Here is a 19496-nt window from a genome sequence, read left to right as displayed (position 1 = left end):
GCAGGCCTTCAGAAAAAAGCAATTGGGTTGTTCTACTGTAAAAACTGAATCTCAATACATTCAGATGAGGATATCCAAGGTATTTCATATGGGAAGCAGGGACCAAACTTACTAGGGTTGCCAACCCCTGCAGAAGAAAATAAGGGACACTTTCGGGATCTTTATAGGAAAATAAGGGACACACGGAATTTCTCTGTAGCTAACGCACGTGTAAAAAAGAACTCCGCTTGACTGCATTAAATGCTAAAATGAATCTGAGACATTTGCTTTTAGCTCACTCAAATCCAATGTAGTTTTATACTGGAAATGTATTTTAACCAATGGATTATACATTTTGTAATATATTTTGAAAGGTACAAGTGTAAAGAAACATGTCTGTGTAATACAATATATAAAACAATAGCCCACCATACTGTATTAACATCGGGCGAGGCGGGTGCAACAAAAAAAACTGGAAATTGCTCCTTGGGGGTCGTTCCGTCGATTTTCCATGGACACATCTTGTTTTACGTCGCCTGCTTCACCGTGGCTGAGAAAAATCTCTTACAAAGTTTAAATTACATTTCATCATAACCTCATTCTCCCTGACTTTGCTAAGCCATCGGTTCTCTGTCCCCCATTCTTTTTTTATACTTCTCTAATCATTTTCGGTTACGACGTGGACTATTAGTAGCCATGATGACATCTAGTCATCTACTTAGTAGCTACCCTCCCTCTGACAGTCACACGCGCACCACAGCTGTATTTCACATCCATTTTTGCAATGCTTTTCTAATCTTATTTTAACACTTTTATGCAAACTACGACATTTATTTATGTAGTAAATATATGTAATAAATACTTTTAAATGTCTGAAAGGTTAAAATACGGGACAAACCGCGTTCTGTATGGTTTTAATATGAACGATTCTGTATTATACGGGACAGTTGGCAACCCTAGACCAAACCCAACAGCACATGTAACAGGTCAGCAAGTGAGCCTTGACCCCCACCCCACACACACACACACACACACACACACACACACACACAGTTTCATTCCACACTACCAGACATTTATCCAATCCAATAAATACTTCACAGTTTTTAAGACCTTTCTTACTATCAAAATAATATAAATGTTACAGTATCAATATCACAGACTGGGAAACATTTTTTGTGCATAACCTTTACATTCAAGAACAAAGCACATACTGCAATACTGTACACCCATCACTTCCTCATGTCTGGTAAATTTTGGTTGTGAGGGGATTAAATTAACATTTCTTATTGAAAAAAAAATATTACTGGAGGGAAAAAAAAAAAAAAAAGTCATGTAAAATTAGAAAACCAAAATATACCCAGAGACACAGCTAACCCCACCTTGACTTTTGAATTTTTGTCATATTTATGAAGACTGAGTTTGAATTTTCCATAACCCCTGCCCAACAAGACATTTACATTTGGAAACTTCTCCAAAGTGGCACACACTGATTTAGTGTTTCACACTTTTATCCAGGGTGATAGTGTTACACACCAATGCACCAGAAACACAAGACTTTGGAGTTTGGGGGAAAGCAGGGCACCTGGAGGAAACCCACACTTTGTGACAGTAAGTAATAGCTATGAAGGAGCTAAACAGGTGCAGGTGGCCAACCATATAGTATTAGAGTAATGAATACAGCAAAATCACTTTGTTTTATACTCCAGTAACTAATAGTAACCGTACTGATAGTCTGAACAATTTACAGACCGTAAAAAAAAAAAAAAAAAATTCATTTTAAGTAGTTCAACCCCATAAGACACTTTGGAGAAAAGCATCAGCAAAGTAATAATGAACCTGCTGTTTTACTTGTGATATTTGATTGACAATCAATACTTGTCATTGGTTGACTGTCCCTATGAAAGGAAAATTGTTCTCCCACCTTGGCTTCCACTGAAAGTTAAGTTTCTGTAAAGTTAAAAGCATTTATTCAATGTTGCAGTTTTCTGAAATGTTGCCTTGTTTTTGAGTGTGTACTTCACGTTGACTTGCCTGTTGTGTTGAATGTCTGCTCTGTAACAAACGGGGTGAAAGTTCTGCTGTCAGCGATCACCTCCAGTTGGTTGAGAGCATGTGTGTGTGGCTCTGTGCCACAACTGTGTGAAACATAATTATGGAAGCAAAATGAATATAACAGGCAAAAATGCTTTTCTACTAAATTCATAATCAGAGTGTATGGCAAGAGTACATACTTGCACAAGCTGTTACTTATTTTTTCACTGGGTAGGAGCCCATCAGGAGTGGGATAAGTTCACTCAATTGCACATGTTCAAGTACTGTTGCTTGTATCATACAAGCAAATGGATAAAGGTATAATATAGTTACAGTATAATGACTAAAGTTCAAGCTCTAACTCATTCTTCGTACACAATTTTTTGTAAAAACTGAGTGTTGCAGTTGAATGTTAAGTGCTGATCATCCCATGTGCAAACATACAATGCTGAAAAAGGCTTTTTATGCACAAAGGACACTTCTCAAAGCCTCAACAGAGGCTACGTCTAACTATGACGACCCAGGCAAGCTGGATAACGCGCGATTCTGTAAACAATAGATGCAACAGAAGCCTAAGACACAAGACAGGCCTTTCCTCATTCGTTGACCTTTGAGAAACAGAAAAACGGACACTCCGGCCTCCTAGCTTTGAGGCTGCAGCTTGTCTTCAACGACCTGTGTCAGCTCAGTGTCGCGGAGAGTCAAACTGCCCCCCGCTGAGTCTGACTCGGTCTGGCTGCTGTCGCTCGGGCTGGAGGACGCCTTCCCGTACCGCGCCACCACCTTGTACAGGCCAGCCACCAGGAAAATCACAGCGATTGCAGCAAAGTAGCTGGCATAGATCAGGAACTGAGGAGGCAAGTACACGGGCAGAAAATAGGAGGGAGGAGGGGGGGGGGGGGGAATCAATAAGATGAACATGGCAAGCACATTGAGAGATAAGCACCCACCCCACTGCCTAAATGTACAATGCTGATGCATTCTTTATCCAAATATAGTTACCTGCGTGAAAATATCGAGGCCCAACCCGGCAGTGTCAACCACGATGAGGGTGAGGATGGTCTGTAGCAGAAGAGCGACGAAGGTATTCACTCCAAACACCAAGGCATAGCGCCTCATGCTAAGGGCAGCTGCTATCTGATACCTGGTGAAGAGAAGCAAGACGTCAGGAGGCATTAAGTTGTTCATTTCAGTTGAGTCCAAAATACGTACACTAGTGCTACTTTGCCGTTCAGCTGACGCCTGTGTCTGAAGGGGTTTACTAATGTACACATTTACACAGGGATTCTACCTCAGTGCAACCTTCAAAATTATAGCAATTTCAAATAACATGGTCTGTTTTATGACTTCATCCCCATTAGAGCAATTCCTACTGCGAGGGAATCCAATTACACCTATTTGTTATGGGGGGGCGGGGATAAATCAGTTTCCAAGGGCATCAAGAAGCGCTACCTCCTCGCGGTGACCCCCCAGGTAACGTCCCTGACAGCTAAGCACTCTTCAAATTGAAGAAACTGGTCTCACTACTGCCATGCAAGCAACTTCACAAAAAGGAACTTTGCCGAGAAAAGCCTTCCAAGACTTGACCGGCCCAACAGCTCTACAACTTAACGCTGAAGGACTGACACCTGCCAAATGTGATATCATTAAGCAACTTCAAAGAACACCACGCTAGCAAGGTCAGATGTACAAATTTTTGATGTGACAACTTCATCAAGAAGCAACCATATTCAATGGATAGCTGCAGCTATCGATGGAGTCAAATTCGTTAATGTGTACAAACCACCGAAAGCGGTTTTTACATCTCTCCCAGTTTTTAGCCACTCCGCATATATTGTACACTGTAATTCAGCCTGTAGAGAGAAACTAGTGAACTGGGCATCAAATGCTGACCTGCAACTTCTTCCTGAATGAAAGCTGGCTGGTTGCTTGTTGTCATAAAGATGAAAGAGTGGCACGAAGCCAGACCTGGCTTTCGCAACAAAATGTGACAACCCACAAACCATTAGCCCAACAAAAACAGTATTGGGCATATTCCCAAGATCACAACATACACCATCTATAATACAACACCCTGCAATGATTATGCCCACACCAAGCTACCCAGTTAAATGTTGGAATCTGCAGAAAGCCAACAGGAACAACTTTGCTAAGGACACTGAAGAAGCTATAAGCAGTCTTGAAGAACCAACTAAAGATAACAAATGAATTATACAATAAATTGACCAAAATTATTACAGAAAAAGCCAAAAAGCACATTCGTGGAGGTCTAAGAAAACTCTTTGCTCCCAGCTGGGACGAAGAATGTCAAGAATTATACAAAAAACACCAAAGTGCTCAAACTAATGAAGAAGTCCAAATCACAGCTTCCAAACTCACTGAGCACCTAGACAAACCCAGGCACAAATGCTGGAGGGAAGCAGTGGAAAGCATGGACAGCCATCCACAGATTTACTGGCACAAGGAAGGGGGGGAAAAAAAAAAAAAAGAAAAAAAAAAAAAAAAAAAACCCAACACCACATCTGTTAAAGCTGCAGATGTGGCTGCATATTTTAATCAAAAGTGGCAAATTTGCAGAACGTGAGAAAATGTTTTCCTGTAAAGTGCTCAATTAACTAAAAGAAGAGTTACACAAACCTTCAGCAGATATGGGCCTATATCAAGAGTTTTCACCTCAAGAAAGGGATACTGCAATCAAATGTCTCAAACCTGGTAAAGTTCCAGGTCCGCACAACATACACCCAGAATTCATCATAAACAGACTATCAACTGGCTTAGAATCTTCTATAACATGTCTCGAAAACAAAATTCCAAAAATATGGCAACATGCAAAAGTGATTGGGATAATTAAATCGAATAAACCACCAGGAGAAGCTAGTACCTACCAGCTTATCAGCCTGCTGTGCATTACATACAAACTACTCGAGAGATGAGTCTATAACCGCATCCAGCCAAGTCGGCCTACAGCTCCTGATGAACAAGCCGGTTTCTGACCGGGAAGATGCACCACCGACCAAGTCATGCTACTAAGTGAAAACACTGAGGAGAACTTTCAGAAAGGCCTAAAAAGCAGAGCTGTGTTCATTGGCTTGTCAGCAGCATACGACACGGTCTGGCACAAAGCTCTAGCACTGAAACTCCACTAAAGAATCCCAAACAAGATATTAGTTAAGCTTATACTAACTCTGATAACCAACCGAAGCTTCACAATGACAGTAGGGAAGAACAGCAGTAAGAAAAGAGTCCTGAAAAACGGTGTTCCCCAAGGATCGGTTCTTGCTCCCCTGCTGTTCAATGTATATACTGCCGACATACCAACAACAGCATCCAAGAAGTTCATCTATGCAGACGACATTGCTCTATTAACTGCAGCAAAAAAACTTCAAAGAAATAGAAAATGTCCAGCAGACAGCCCTGGACGCCCATGTGGATAGCAGCAACAAACTGCAGAACATCTGCTGGATTACTGCCCCACTTACACACCCACGCCAGTGGATCTGACGAACATCGATGACACAGACGTTAAATTCTGGCTACATGAAGCCAATTTTACAGCTTAAAGCTTGCCTTATGTTGCTGAAGATCTGTCTTTGATCGTATGCCAAATAAATCAGCTTCCTGACTAAATGATTACAAAAAATAAAGAAATAAAAGTTAATGAAAGAACAGATTTAAAATTATCAATGACTGCTTATCTAGTGTCAGACCGTGGCAGTCAGGAGTATATCCAGGAAGAACAGTAGTGTAGAGGTTAGAAACGCCACCTCGCCGTCAAAACGCCCAGGTCGAAAAATCCCCACTCCTCCTGTAGTGACTGACTGAGGTACAGTACTGTGCCAAAGTTTTAGGTACTTGGGGGGGGGGCTGTAAAGTGAGAATGATTCCAGAAATAATGCTCTTTATTAATAAACTTCCTACAAAGCTCAGTAACCAACCAACCATCGTCAACAAGCCCTTGTCCCGAGGATGACCACCTTGTGTCTTCTTACTATACTCACTCTTACCACGGTGCAAGATCTGAGAGTTAAACTGCCACATCGGACAAAACCTCACATTTTTCAGAATGGTTGTCCCTTGCCCAGTTTTATTGCCTTTATACAGCTCTTTCTACTTCAGTTAGAATGTTTGCCATACAAAGACCTCAAGTTCTTTCTTTGGAAAGTAGTTTATTACTATTTTATACTTTAACAACATACAAAACCCTGTAATACTGTAACTTTCTGCAAAGGGAATGCTTGGAAATATATGCTCTTTTCCATTAACGTTAATGCATAAGATGTTAAATAACCGACTAAAATATTTTTGTGAAACATCTAAGTGCCTAAGACTTCTGCACAGTACTGAATTTACCCTCAGCTGATGTGGTAAAAATGACCCGGTTGTATAAATGAGCAAATCACTTCAAGTACCTTCACCTTTGGAGAAGAGTCAGGTGAACGAATGAATGAATGAATGAATGAATGAATGCTGGCATTATTCATTCTACTACTACAGAATCTACGGTTTCAGTAGCGATTTACATTTTAACTGCCGTTAACGGCCAAGACTTCGAGGAAACGCGTACGTCTTGACTGCATTACTAAACTGCCGGACGGAATACGTGTGAGGAAAAACATGACTAAGCAGCACCACTCTGATCCAGCTCATACACCATCACTATTTGTTCCCACAGTAATTTACATGCTAATACACACTTCACTAGCAAGCAGATAGTCTGATTAACACCGAGAAACCAAAACCTTCAGTCATAAAATGTCTGAAACAAGTCCAAAAAAAAAAAAAAAAAAGAATCAAGGGAGGAAAATGACACCAGTAAAAATGCAACTGTATGGAATAATAATCCTGATGTATGGAATAAGGGCTTGTATTTATATAAGCTGTTCTGGCAGTTTCTTGTTGTACTTATGTAACAGGATCCTGTACAAGTCTGTCCTTTACCACACCCCCTGCAGGCCCGTAACATTCAACTGCCAACATTCCTAGTCAAACTGAAAAATATACTTTCACAAGATTTCGTTTCATGCGGTCCGTGTCCGTCCAGTTGCAATACTCACGTCGCGATGGTAATGAGCAGCATATAGGTTGCCCTGAAGATGATGTAGCAGGTGTAACACACCCAGATGTTCTGGATGGTGTCCATGAGGTACATCACCACAGCAATGACCACCGAGAAGCAGCACAGGGCCAGTTCACCCCAGGAGGCCCAGGAAATCTTCACGAAGCTTACGGCAAATGCAGCCAAGGCACCTTGGTGGGGGGGGGGGGGGGGTCAATCAAAAATGTCAAGTGTGACAATACAGCACCGTTTCCCCACAAATGCACATTTCTGTCGTAACCCTCAACAGAGGTGGCCATCCCTGTTTCCGAAACGCAGCCGTGCATTACATTTGGCAAAGGTCGCAGGTTCGATCGAATCTTTGGACCCAAAGGTCACAGGTTCAAATCTCACCTCCAGCTGTAGTACCATTGAGCGATTTACTTACCCTAAATTGCTCCAGTAGATTTACCTAGCTGTATAAATGGGTAAGTAATTGTAAACAGATTAACACTGTAAGTCACTTTGGAGAAAAGCATCAGCTAAATGAATAAATGTAAATAAGAACAGAGGTAAAGCATCAAAAGCCTTTGCTTCTTGAGGACCAGGGATGGCCACCATACGATGGACAGCTGCTTCTTATACAAAAAAAAAAATTTAAAAAAAAAAGGGCAAGTTTTTTTTATTTTAAATTTAAAAAACAACCCACCCTCCATTTGAACCATTTTCACAGACAGACACTGCTGGCAAAACAATTCAAATTGTTGGTTCAGCAGCAAGACCAACCAGTCCATCACTATGGCACTTACCTAGCAAGGTGGATACCGTCTCCACGTAACCGTTGTAAATCATGAATTCCTGGGAGGGTAGAACCTTCTCCCACAGCGCCTGGGTGTAGTTGACCACCTGCAAATAGCCGCAAGTGGACAGAGCCCACCACACGGACCAGGCAAGCATGGTGGGCGATGAGTAGCAGTGCACAAAGTCTCCCCAGAGCATTCGCAGCACACCGAACACACTGACGCTCTCGCCGCCTGCTTCTGGAACCTGGCGGAAGCGGGAGGGACAAAGCATGGCATTAGGAAAAAAAAAAAGAAATGTCCTGAAGGTGTTATATGGTCTGGTCCCTGTAACCGAGGGTTGCCAGCTCAAGTCCCTGCATGGTTCCCCTAATTGCATAGGAAGGATTTTCTGTATGAAATGCATCTTAGTCTCTCAAATACGTGGGACAGCTGGTAGTGTAACAGTGAGAGCTGCTGCCTTTGGACCCACAGGTTCGACTCCTACCCCGAGTTGTAGTACCCTTGAATAAGGTACCTACCCTAAATTGCTTCAGTAAAGATACCCAGCTGTATAAATGGGTAAATAGGAAGTACCCTTAACATAGTAAGGGGCTTTGGAGAAAAGTATCAGCTAAGTGAATAAATGTGATGCGGCCTCTTTCTCTTTCTGGTTCTTGCAGTACGTAGCACCGAATCACACCTTAGTAACCACTTCAGGGCATTCCTGCTGGAGCAACTTCTTGCACTCGTGTTCATCCACCTTCTCTTTGCCAAGGCTCTCGGTCGGGGCCCCGGCGACCTTTCCCACGACCTCCTGGGCAGGAGGCCCGCACTTGCTGTCATGGAAGAACAGGCTCCTGCTGGCGACCGGGAGGAACCAGGGAGCGATGAAGGCCAGGGCGGATGACACCAGCATGCCGATGCCCAAGTAATGCAGGGGCACGTCGGCGGCCGAGACCAGAACCTGCCCGAGGAGAGAGCCCACGGAGGAGCCGACGAGCGTGATGCTGCGACAGTACCCGGTCACCCTCTGGTACTGGTCCGATTCCACCACGCTGTAGATGTACGAGTAGTAGGCCACCTCCGTCGCCGTGGCAACCCCGTAGAAGAACTCCAGCACCTGCATGGCAGGCATCCCCTGTGTCTGGACCAGCATGAAATATGTGACGACGAAGCTCGCCCCTTGCAAGATGATGATGGGTTTATAGCGAAGGTAGTCCGTGGCCAGGAAGACGGGGAAGAGCAGCGCCAGGTAGGAGTAGGTCCACACCGGGTACATCTCGTTCACCACCTGGAAGGGGAGCGGGAGATGCTTAAGGGAGGCTGGGGGGACAGCGCACGCACTCTGGAGACAGGTAGGTACCTCAGCTGGACTAAACACACACACCACTGCATGAGAGCTTCCAGTAACGCCTTAAAACGCCAAGAAATCTGTGTGATGAATGAAAAACCACTTCAATCAATCAGATAACCCCCCCCCAAATACCCGTCACTGCAGAAACGGGCTGTTTAAAGGAGCTCCTGGAAACTCCGATTGGAGAAACACAAGTTTGTCCGATTTATTGCTGCCTGGCATGGTTACCCCGTAAGGTACAAAATCTGAACAAACTCCGGATTTAGATTAGAATGTGATGATCGGATTTCCGATCATTCGTGGAACGGTAGAGTGCAGTGCAGGGTGAGAACTTCAAGACTCGAAATGAAACTGAAATAGAAGAAGTGTGTATCCAAGGTGACCTCGTGTGTTTGCAGCGTTTAAAGGAAGCGCGATCACTAGTCTAAGAGCCTCGTAGCGCCTCTTGCGCTTCCCATCGCTACCGCTTCTTCCTTTCGCGCTCAAGCTTTTATCGAGCACTTCTGAACTCATCTTAATTGTACAAAAATCATGGAATGTATCTGCCGAGAAGCTGCGAAATGTAACATGATAACGCTGTTTCGCGACCACATGCACATCATCAATCATCATGTGATGTGTGATCAGCGAGTTCGCCTTACCTGCGTTTCGGTGAGGTTTTTATCCGGTCCCAGTAAATACGCGGTAAGGAATGGCTCCAGAGGTCTCATACTGGAGAAGAAGCCGTACACGCACAGTAAAAACGTGGGGTACATCCATGGCTGCGACATTTTTCGCGCAAGCGATGTGTGACCTTGTCCATGTGCACCAGCAGTTTTGACACATGGGGGGGACGATGACGACACAGCTCTGCACCAATCACATTGTCGAAGCTTGAGGGCGGACCCGACGAAGCGATCTAAAAAGAGGGCGGGCAAATTGCGTCGTGTTTGCGCAGCAGCTGCACTACAATGACGACACTGGCATTAACCAATCGAGTTTTCAAAGCTCTGAGGCGTGAACTCGTAACCGGGCTCTCTTGCGTCAGATTTGCGCAGCAACTTCGGAATATTGGCGTAGGACTTCGACGCAAGACGAGTTCTAGGATGTTGCAGCATAATCCGTAGTCCTGTGTCTTTTTATCTTTTAAAATAACTGGAATTAAACAGGGTGCTCAACTTTCTAGCACAGTCAGAACAGGGGGTCTGTTCGTAATATGATTTGTTTATAACTAAAAGGCAGTTTTACCAGTAAGCTGCAGTCAAGAAACTCCAGTTAAAACACACACACCGTTGTACTTATTAATGTGTATAGTTGTGTTCATTCCTGAGACAAATCCATAACAATTAAATAAAAAACACTTTTAACACTTCCAGCCACCCATTACACTTGTGCAGTGCAGGGTCACAGTGATGTGGAGCCTATCCCAAAAACATGGTATGACACAGGGTAGAAACACAGTAGTGTAATACCTTGTTCATGTAGAACTACGTTACATTGAAATTAATTTGCTTACATTCCCAACTGTTCCCTTCACATAGAGACAGCTGGTAGCGTGGTGGTTAGCGCCGTTGCCTTTTGATCCAAAGGTTGTAGGTTTGAGTCCCACCTGCAGCTGTAGTACCCTTGAGCATGGTACTTACCCTGAATTGCTCCAGTAAAAATACCCAGGTGCATAAATGAGTAAAAAACTCTAAGTTGCTTTGATGAAGTGTCAGCTAAATGAGTAAATGTACATTCCTTAAAATAAAAAGTACTTCATGGAGCTCACAAACTTGAATCAACCACTGCTTTTCCTAAACTTTTACAACTTTTCCCTCGAAACTCAGGCACGATTATACATTTTAGCTGCTCTGGGTGACTCAGGCCATACGCCGTCTCATATACCTCTTTCCTAGGCCAGCGGCCCCACGACTGCCCCACTTCTTCCTGAGACCACGATTACCATCATTTACTTGAGGAACGAATACAATCATACAGGTTGTCGATTTAAGGTTTCTCCGAATAATTCTACAAAGATTGTTTAGAACAACTTTGCCAGTTTCAGGCTGCGGCGGCCTGCGTGGATTGTTAAGATGTGGCCGACGAGCATCACGGGCGTGGAGACGGATGACAAGGGAAGCAACAGCTGACGGGAAGATTGCAGAACACGTCCAGTTGCAACAGCCAGGGCCAAGGGTGAGGCTGGGAAAATCCAATGTAACCACTGTACTTCATTAGTGCAATCATGGGTGTAAGATACAAAGATTTGTACAAGCGATTCCCCTAAGTTTATGGGATAAGTTTTATTGAGATGTAGAAAACACGCAAAACCCCCTCACAGCAGTCACAGAACAAAGCAAACAGCAGGTGAGCGAAATACACCAGGAATGCTGACCAGAAATTATTTTTAAAGACGGGAAATGACATAAGCAACTTATTACATAAGAAGTATAGCCAATATCCGGTACTCTGAACAAAGTTGGGACTAACGCCCATCTTTGTCAATAAAGGTGTCCTTTAGCTTTTTAATCATGCATTACAATGTCTGTATTTGTGTGTATACGGTAGCTGGTAGTAATATGACATTTGGAAACTTCCTACTTGTCACAAACCCAATAACGTGACGTTTCATGAACAGTTTATTATAAATGGGTAGAAATTAGTTCTTATATGCATTAAATCCTCTCAAATCTATACTTTCCATGAATATTAAATGTATGTTTATAAAATGTGTAACAGTTATGGTGGGGTAAAAAAAATTTGGGCTTCATACTAGACCCATAATGGACAGACTTCACCACAGAATATGTCCAATGGTCTTGCTTGCAACCACCATCAGTCTAATTACACAGCAGGTTACAAGATCAGAAGCCTGTGTACATTAAGTACAACTGGATAAATTACGAGGCGACAGGACTTTTACCAAAAAAAAAAAAAAAATTCACTTCATGTGACATATACCCCCATACTGCCACTTGATGAAATATATGTATAATGTAGATTTTGGATACATTACCTTTGTGCAGTTACACATAATGTTTAAAAATAAAAAGAAAAAAAAGCTACAACTACAAAGGGTACATTTAAATTCAGAATTCCAGGACAATTTTATCATTGTAATAAATTCCATGTCAAGAGAATCAAGTTTCCAGATGCTGAAATTGTGCGAATAGATGCCTGTATGACAAATACACCCCCCACCCCACCTCACACACGAGAGAAAGGGATAGTGGGACTGTGGAGGTAGAAGCTCATGTTGCTGAAGTGGTGATGGACACATTCTGGCCCTTGCAGAACTACTCCAGTACATCACTGACACCCATTCCCACAATCCACTACATTACCATTCCCATCAAGTTCGAATTTTTTCGCTCAAAGACACACCTTTACACTGTGAAAGCAGTGCAGAGGGTGAAGATGAGGAAGACGACGATGTGTGGGCTCATAATGACGATTCCAGATTCACAAGCAGTTTATAAACCCTTTGGAGAGAAGATGAAACAGCTGTACTAAAATGTTTTGCGTTGCAGAACGCACCGTGCCACTTGGGTTCCGACCAACGTATACACTTTTTGGAATTCGTACAGGCACATTTTAGGTACAAAGAGTTAGGATTTTAATGCTAAAGCTTGGGCAGATGAAGCAGTACAACGTTTGTGGTAAGTGAACCAAGCACAGACCTGAAATAAGCCACTGCGCCGCTCTCCTTAACATTCTGAAATCCCCACGTATCATGCTTTTTAACAGAATGCAAATAGACCAAGGGTTCCTTGAGTCAGTCCAGAAAAGGGGTTCCATACAGAAGAGCTCCGTCCCTCATGGAATTATGGTAAATTCCCCACCTTTTAAAGCCCAGGGATTCACAGGTGTGAGTGGATGAAGTGCCATTTACATGGTAAAGTGCCTTGTGTAGTCATATTCTATGGTGGGAATTACAGCTTGCACAAACTTCAAGAAAATCAGAAGATACCTGATATCTGTAGTCAAGAAAAAGGGTTCAATAAAAGCAGACATATGCACATGCAATTCAACCTAATATAAAAGCCCTGCTCTTGAAACTCTACTTCGCTGACCTAATAAATTAGCTGGAGACAACATAATTGACCTTTTAAAAGCACTATATATTTTTTTTTTTTGACTCGAGAGAGGATACATATGGACTCCAAGCTCCCCACCACCTTCTGCCACTGTCTCGATGATCTTTTTCATTACTTCCGCATGCCTGCAAAAAAAAAAAAAAAATAAAGAAAAATAAAAAGGGATAAGTCGGGTGCAAACACTTGCCCCAGGTAGTGTTAGTGGCCTGAATGAGTCATCACTCACCTGCAGGGGTGCACAGAGCACATGGCAGGGGGTGGCAAGTGTGGGTGGTTCTCGATAGTGACCGTCTTCTTCACATGGTCCTGGCTGATGTCCTCATACATGCGCTCGACGGTCAGTGGCTGCCGGTCCTAAGGGACAGGGGCAATGTCACACCAACAGGCTTTTAGTGAAGGCAGGGGAGAAACTCGAGAAGTCGGAAATTCTCCAATAAACACGAGCCATAGGACAAGGTCCCTTGGCTATTTCAGTGAGCAACCTGAGTGCTTCCTACGCATCCTTCTTACCACAAATGTTACTACAAGTATGCGTCGCTTTACAATGTTTCGGGCAGCGACGGACCACATATACGACAGTGGTCCCATAAAAATATAATGGACTGAAAAATTCTTAAAGAGTGACGTCGTAGCCGTCGTATGGGTCATAACGCGATGCGCTGCTTACATGTTTTAAGTGTGTTTTGTAAACAGACCAACTGTGCTTCTAGACATATGAAAGTATATACGATTTATGTATAAGTACATAAAACATGACAATAAACGACTTACTGGTTTATGTATTTACTGTACAGTAATTTTTATTATTTTAGTGTACTCGTTCTACTTAAAGTTCCATAATGTAAGACAGTACTGTACACTCCATGGTGTTCGCTCAACGACGAAGCCGAACCGTGACTGGTTTCACAGAACGTAACCCCGTCGTTAAGTAGCGCATACCTGTAGTTGCACAGGTTTCTGTTTTTTCTTTTTTTTGTTATGTGTTATGAGGCAACCTTTAAAGAAGGGCGCTGTGCAAAGAATAGCACAAGTTCTTCATGAACCCCTCCAGGGAGTTATCGCACAACAGTTTAATACATGATGCACAACAAGGTGCACAGTTATACCCCCCCAAAAAAGTAACAATGAACAAAGTAAAAAAGTAGGTTCGTAAGGAACTTCCCTGTTTCTACAGCTAACAGGCCCTTGAGTGGCATTTGTCTAAAAGAAACTGAATGAACAAAAGATTCATTTCGAGGGTAATCAGTTTGTGCAGATTATCGCAAAGCCAGTAGCTGTAAATTGCTGCCAATCAGCGGCCAGTCGGGCAGTAATAAGGATAAGGTGACCCCGTTCACACAGACCATACCGGTGTTGTGAAGGTGCCAATCGAAGTGCTCTTACACTGTGTGCAGAGTACACAGAAGGTGCCTGCTGCGGAGGAGGCCGAGGTGAGCCGTTACCTCATCATAGCCGAAGAGCCAGAGGCGCGGGGTTTGGTAGTACTTGTCGTAGGTGATGTAAAGGTCGTAGGTGCGCGTCTGCAGAATGGCGTCCTCGCCCCCAGGCTCCGCTTTGGATTTGCTCACTTCAAGCACTTTGCTGGTGTCCAGCGTTGCCTGGTGGATCACCCATGGAAACAAGGTGATAATCTCAAGGTGCACACAGGTAACTTGTAGATGGCGCATTCATTCCAGAGCCGATTTCGTGCGAAGAATGAATACGTAAGCACGTCCTACCTCGTCTGTTTCCAGAAGTCCACTTTCCTCGTACTCTGAAAGGATAAGGTGAGGTTCATTTTTCTTATACTATTCCCATAATTTATTCATTTATTTTGAACTTTTTGTCACAAACACTAGGCCTCTCCCTACTGATGCACATACCTTCCATGTCAGCTGCCTCCCCATCTTCGTCATCGTCCTCATTTCCACAAGCACCCATGTCCACATTCATGTTCATGTTGTCCTTCAAACATATAAACGCAAAGAAATACACTCATGCATATCAAGAATCCCAAGCAAAATTCAATGATGGACCAATTATTTTGTGTTTGTAAAAATACCTACCTTATTGTCCAACGTGATTTCACGCACGGCTTCAGTCATTCCTGAAACACCTAACAAGGTATTGACAAATACAATGGAAAAAAGAAAGTTAAAGTCAACTTTATTGTCATTCCCGCAGTGTCTAGGACATACATAGGAGTGAAACGGCATTTCTCCTGGACTACAGTGTGACCATAGAGGGCAACTTGGAGGACAATGTATACTATTACTACTACTACTACTAGAACAACCTCATTCGGAACATCAGCAAAACAAAGGAGTTGATAGTGGACTTCAGCCAGAAGCAGGACAGGAGCTACCACCCTCTTAAAATCAACGTGGCCCCAGCGGAGAGGGTGGACAGTTTCCGCTACTTTGGTGTTCAAATCTCAAAAGGACCTCTCCTCTCATGGTCGCATCACATCAACACCCTGACAAAGAAGTCAGAGTCATTGTCAGCATCTTCACCATCTTAGATGCTTAAGAGACTTCAAACTGTCTTCTAGGGTGCTGAAGAATTTTTACATCTGCACCATCCAGAGCATCCTGATGGGAAGCATCACGGCCTGGTTTGGGAACATCACCAGGCAGGACAGGCAGGCTCTCCAGAGGGTGGTGCGACCAGCTGAGCGCATCATCTGCACGGAGCTCCCTGACCTGCAGTCAATTTACAGCAAGCAGTGCCAGACCAAGGCCAGGAAGATAGTGAAAGACCTCAGCCACCCGAACAACGGACTTTTCTCCCTGCTGCAGTCAGGGAAGCATTTTTGCTCCCTGAAGGCAAACACGGAGAGAATAAGGAGGAGCTCCTTTCCGCAAGCAATTTGGGCTTTTAACCAGAATAACACTATGGAGTAGAGACTGGACCGTACGCACAAGGAGCACTATCTGAGCCGAATATTGCTCAGATTTTTTCCTGCACAACACTGCACTTTTTTTTTTATTATTTAACCTTTAATACTGGACTCCACATATTTTTTATCTTACTTTATTTCATTATTTATTCTATCCTATTTTCATCATTATATATTCATATTTCTGTAGTATGTTTCTAATTTATACTTTATTTGTACTGCCTTATTTATATTATCTCTATTATCAGTCTGTATTACGGACCGTCGGAAAAGCATTTCACTGCACGTTGTACTAAGTATGGTTGTGTATATGACAAATACAACTTGAACTACTACTACTACACAATTCTAGTAATACTACTATACTATATGAACAATATATAACTAAAAATAATTTCAGGATCAAATGCAGTGATGTGTCCAGTGTAATAAATAAATGTAAACAGATTGTATGGGAGGTAGTGCAAAAAAGTTGTTTAAAAATTGCACAGTTTCTTTAAGAATAGATAAAATAAACATTAAGGAAATAAATCTTTGGAGGACCATGTACACCAACAAACACGACACTGTGTGTTGTGCAACATATGACCTGACCATTAGGGAAGAGCTCCAAGAAGCCCCTATGGAGATGAGCCCACCTGAGTTGTGGTAGGTGTCCACCCAGCCTCCATCGCCGTCATCCTCTTCTATGATGGCCTCCAGCTCATCGCAGTACTCCATCTGCTTACAGCGCTTGTAGCAGGGCACTTCTCACAAAAACAGGGAGGGCACATGAGAAACCGTTACAGCAGGAATGGGGTGGTGGTACTGTGTAAATACTGTACTTTTATAACTGCTGCAACATTACTACTTAACCGCACACAGACACACACTCTTACCATTACGAGTCAGTAAAAACTGTTTGTCCTTTGGTAAATAATGCTTTATTTTTGACTCTTCTCCAGATACCCTGAAAGAAGAAACACAAGCATATGGGATATACCAGCAATACCCCGTACAAATTACACTTATTTCATAATTCATTTTCCATGAATGTAATTACATATGTTGAACTGCGTCTAATTTAGGACTGCCTGCCCTGATAATTATACAACAATAAAAGAAAGAGATATTCCAAAGACAACAATGCCAATTTAGGCATTTGACCTCCAACTCTCCATGCCCTTTCCTCATTGACCGGTAGTCACATGCCTTGTGACACTGTCTACACCAGCAGATCTCAGTTCCCTGCTTTTAAACACCCTCCTCCCATCATGTGCCCACACACAGTTTCTCTTACCATTTCCAAGTGGGGCAGTGATGAACAAGATGATCTCCTGCAGCCACAAACTGAAATAAACCAAAAGTGACCTCACATTAGTGTTCTTATGCACAATTGTACAGTTTACAAGATTTAACACAGCAATGTACGATCAAATTATCAGTTGTGAAACTATAGATGATTTCTACATTAAACCACACTTGACGAAATAAATACTACAAGAATGAAAAGAAAAAAAAATCTAGTCTCACAAAAGTCATATGGAATTAGGATATGACCTCACAGGTTTTAACTCTTCAAAGAGCATTCGGATAAATTTAAAGCAAGAGAGTGCAATAGACATGAACAGTGATTAATAACTGATATCAGCTTCCCTCTTCGTAGCAGTACAAACGTCGACAAGCTCTGCTAATGCTAATCTATAAAGTCCACACAGCTACTGCACACTGAACAGTCATTCCATATCTTGAGAATTTAAAGGTATGATAACACTTTACTGGCCAAGAACATTTACACAAGCTATGTGGCATGGCAGATGCCCATTTAGACATATTTAGCATAAAGAGCAACATTAAAGGGGATAAAAACATATTACCTAGAACTTTAAAGAATACAATAAATACGGTAAAAGTGATACAACTTTTAACATGGATGTGTATGTGCATATCTAAGGAATATGAGCATACAAGTGGAAGTAGCAGTATTAAATAGGTGTAATTGGTGAAACTAATAAATAATTATCCTAAGATGATACATGTTACCATAAGTGTGAGAGCCGGATGCCAGTGAAATATTTCTGTGCTCTTTAAGTGCGGACATAGATTATAAACAGTGCTGTGGAGTCAGAAGCAATTATCAGGTTACTGGAGTCGGTAGAAAGGTACCGACTCTGACTAAATGTACCGTATATGCCGGCGTATAAGATCTGGCATATACATCGACCACCAAAAATGAGATGTGTAATATAGGGTTAGGTCTATATTTGTCGCAATAAGTCGACCCCCAAAGTAACGTGCAACTTTTGAGAAGTGCTGTGGAGTCGGAGTCGAGCAGGCAGGAGCAATTATTGGGTTACTGGAGTCGGAGGTTACGTGTGCCGACTCCACAGCCTTGATTATAACACGCACTTCAGAGGTAGATGAGACCCAAAATAATTCTCAGGAATGCAAACACAAATTCCGAATTAAAAAAAAATAAGGAAGCAAAGTATTAAAATGCTTTGAAATATCTGTAGTGGAAGAGCACAGCGGACACCTTTCGTTAATTTGGATTAAATTAAATACCTCTTCCGGTGTGATGACGCCCGTCTCCTTAAACTTGGATTCCTGGTCAAAGGAAAAGGGTGACATGAAGTCAGGGTTCTGAAGAGTTAAAGTCCAGACCCTAAACATATTTCCTTAGTAAGAGAGCTGACCCCGGGCCTAAGACCCGTGACCTTTGACCTCTGGGTGCTTGTTCTCTCCAAGTCTTTGTATATGGACCTGGATCTCCACGCTAAATAAAGGTTCATAACAACCAACACATTTCAAGTCACACTGTTCTTCGGACTAGTTTGACAAAAGTTAATAGGAATAAAAGAAGAGAAGAGCGCGAAAAAGCTGTGTGTGGCCGCAGCGCAGCGAGAGAGAGAGAGACGGACGCGGCACGAGGACGGAGCTCAGGCTCCACGAGACACAGACACAGCGCAGCTCTTCGGCAGCAACTTCACGCGCAGCGCAGGCACGTGCAGAGCCCCTCGCGAACACGCTCGATTGTCAGGTGTAAAGCGAGAAAAACGGAAAGTGCGTGCAACGTGTGTGTGTGGGCGGTGTGCGGCGGGACGGGGACCACTCTGCCCCACACACACAGCCAGCCGAGCTACCTTCAAAACGGGCGTCAGCAACTCGGCCACTCCCAGCGCGGTGCCCTTCACTGAATTTATAACGTTCTGCATGTCGGCAACCGGACAACCGACCCTCCGCTGTCCAACAACTAAGTCTAAGCTGGTAAAGAAACGCTTTCCGTTTCACTTCCTCGCGAATACACACCACAAACCCTGTTTACTGACTCCACCACCCCCCCTCCGCTGGCCCACATGACCCCAAGTCACATGACCTTCACTTCCGTATCGCGCTT

At 43.1% G+C, this 19496-nt stretch overlaps 2 protein-coding genes across 2 annotated transcripts; both read right to left on the bottom strand.

Moving 5' to 3' along the window:
* Nucleotides 1-1277: 1277 nt before the first annotated feature.
* slc19a2 (solute carrier family 19 member 2) lies at nt 1278-10032 on the bottom strand. Its single transcript, XM_018750184.2, has 6 exons — nt 9826-10032; nt 8531-9121; nt 7858-8095; nt 7068-7260; nt 3016-3157; nt 1278-2862 (listed from the first exon to the last, which is right to left on the bottom strand). Exons 1-6 carry the CDS (start codon nt 9952-9954, stop codon nt 2656-2658), a joined length of 1500 nt encoding a protein of 499 aa, XP_018605700.1. The 5' UTR covers nt 9955-10032; the 3' UTR covers nt 1278-2655.
* Nucleotides 10033-12737: 2705 nt separating this feature from the next.
* atg3 (autophagy related 3) lies at nt 12738-19470 on the bottom strand. Its single transcript, XM_018750074.1, has 12 exons — nt 19243-19470; nt 18665-18706; nt 17400-17449; nt 16999-17069; nt 16759-16866; nt 15288-15337; nt 15105-15186; nt 14961-14995; nt 14685-14840; nt 13469-13596; nt 13299-13367; nt 12738-13115 (listed from the first exon to the last, which is right to left on the bottom strand). Exons 1-12 carry the CDS (start codon nt 19312-19314, stop codon nt 13034-13036), a joined length of 945 nt encoding a protein of 314 aa, XP_018605590.1. The 5' UTR covers nt 19315-19470; the 3' UTR covers nt 12738-13033.
* Between the last annotated feature and the right edge of the window lie 26 nt (nt 19471-19496).

This window comes from Scleropages formosus, chromosome 1 (assembly GCF_900964775.1).
Source record: "Scleropages formosus chromosome 1, fSclFor1.1, whole genome shotgun sequence".
In the NCBI taxonomy this organism is placed as follows: Eukaryota; Metazoa; Chordata; class Actinopteri; order Osteoglossiformes; family Osteoglossidae; genus Scleropages; species Scleropages formosus.
The sequence above is the reverse complement of the archived record's forward strand: the minus strand, read 5'-3'. Positions and strand labels throughout refer to the sequence as shown.

Coding starts and splice junctions, on each gene's coding strand:
- slc19a2 (XM_018750184.2), bottom strand. CDS start 9,954: ATGTCGCAGCCATGGATGTACCCCACGTTTTTACTGTGCGTGTACGGC. Junction 7,261..7,857: donor GACGGTATCCACCTTGCTAG/GTAAGTGCCATA, acceptor CCCCCCACCAAG/GTGCCTTGGCTGCATTTGCC. Junction 2,863..3,015: donor GCCTCGATATTTTCACGCAG/GTAACTATATTT, acceptor TTGCCTCCTCAG/TTCCTGATCTATGCCAGCTA.
- atg3 (XM_018750074.1), bottom strand. CDS start 19,314: ATGCAGAACGTTATAAATTCAGTGAAGGGCACCGCGCTGGGAGTGGCC. Junction 15,187..15,287: donor AAATCACGTTGGACAATAAG/GTAGGTATTTTT, acceptor ATATGTTTGAAG/GACAACATGAACATGAATGT. Junction 13,116..13,298: donor GGGGAGCTTGGAGTCCATAT/GTATCCTCTCTC, acceptor TACAGATATCAG/GTATCTTCTGATTTTCTTGA.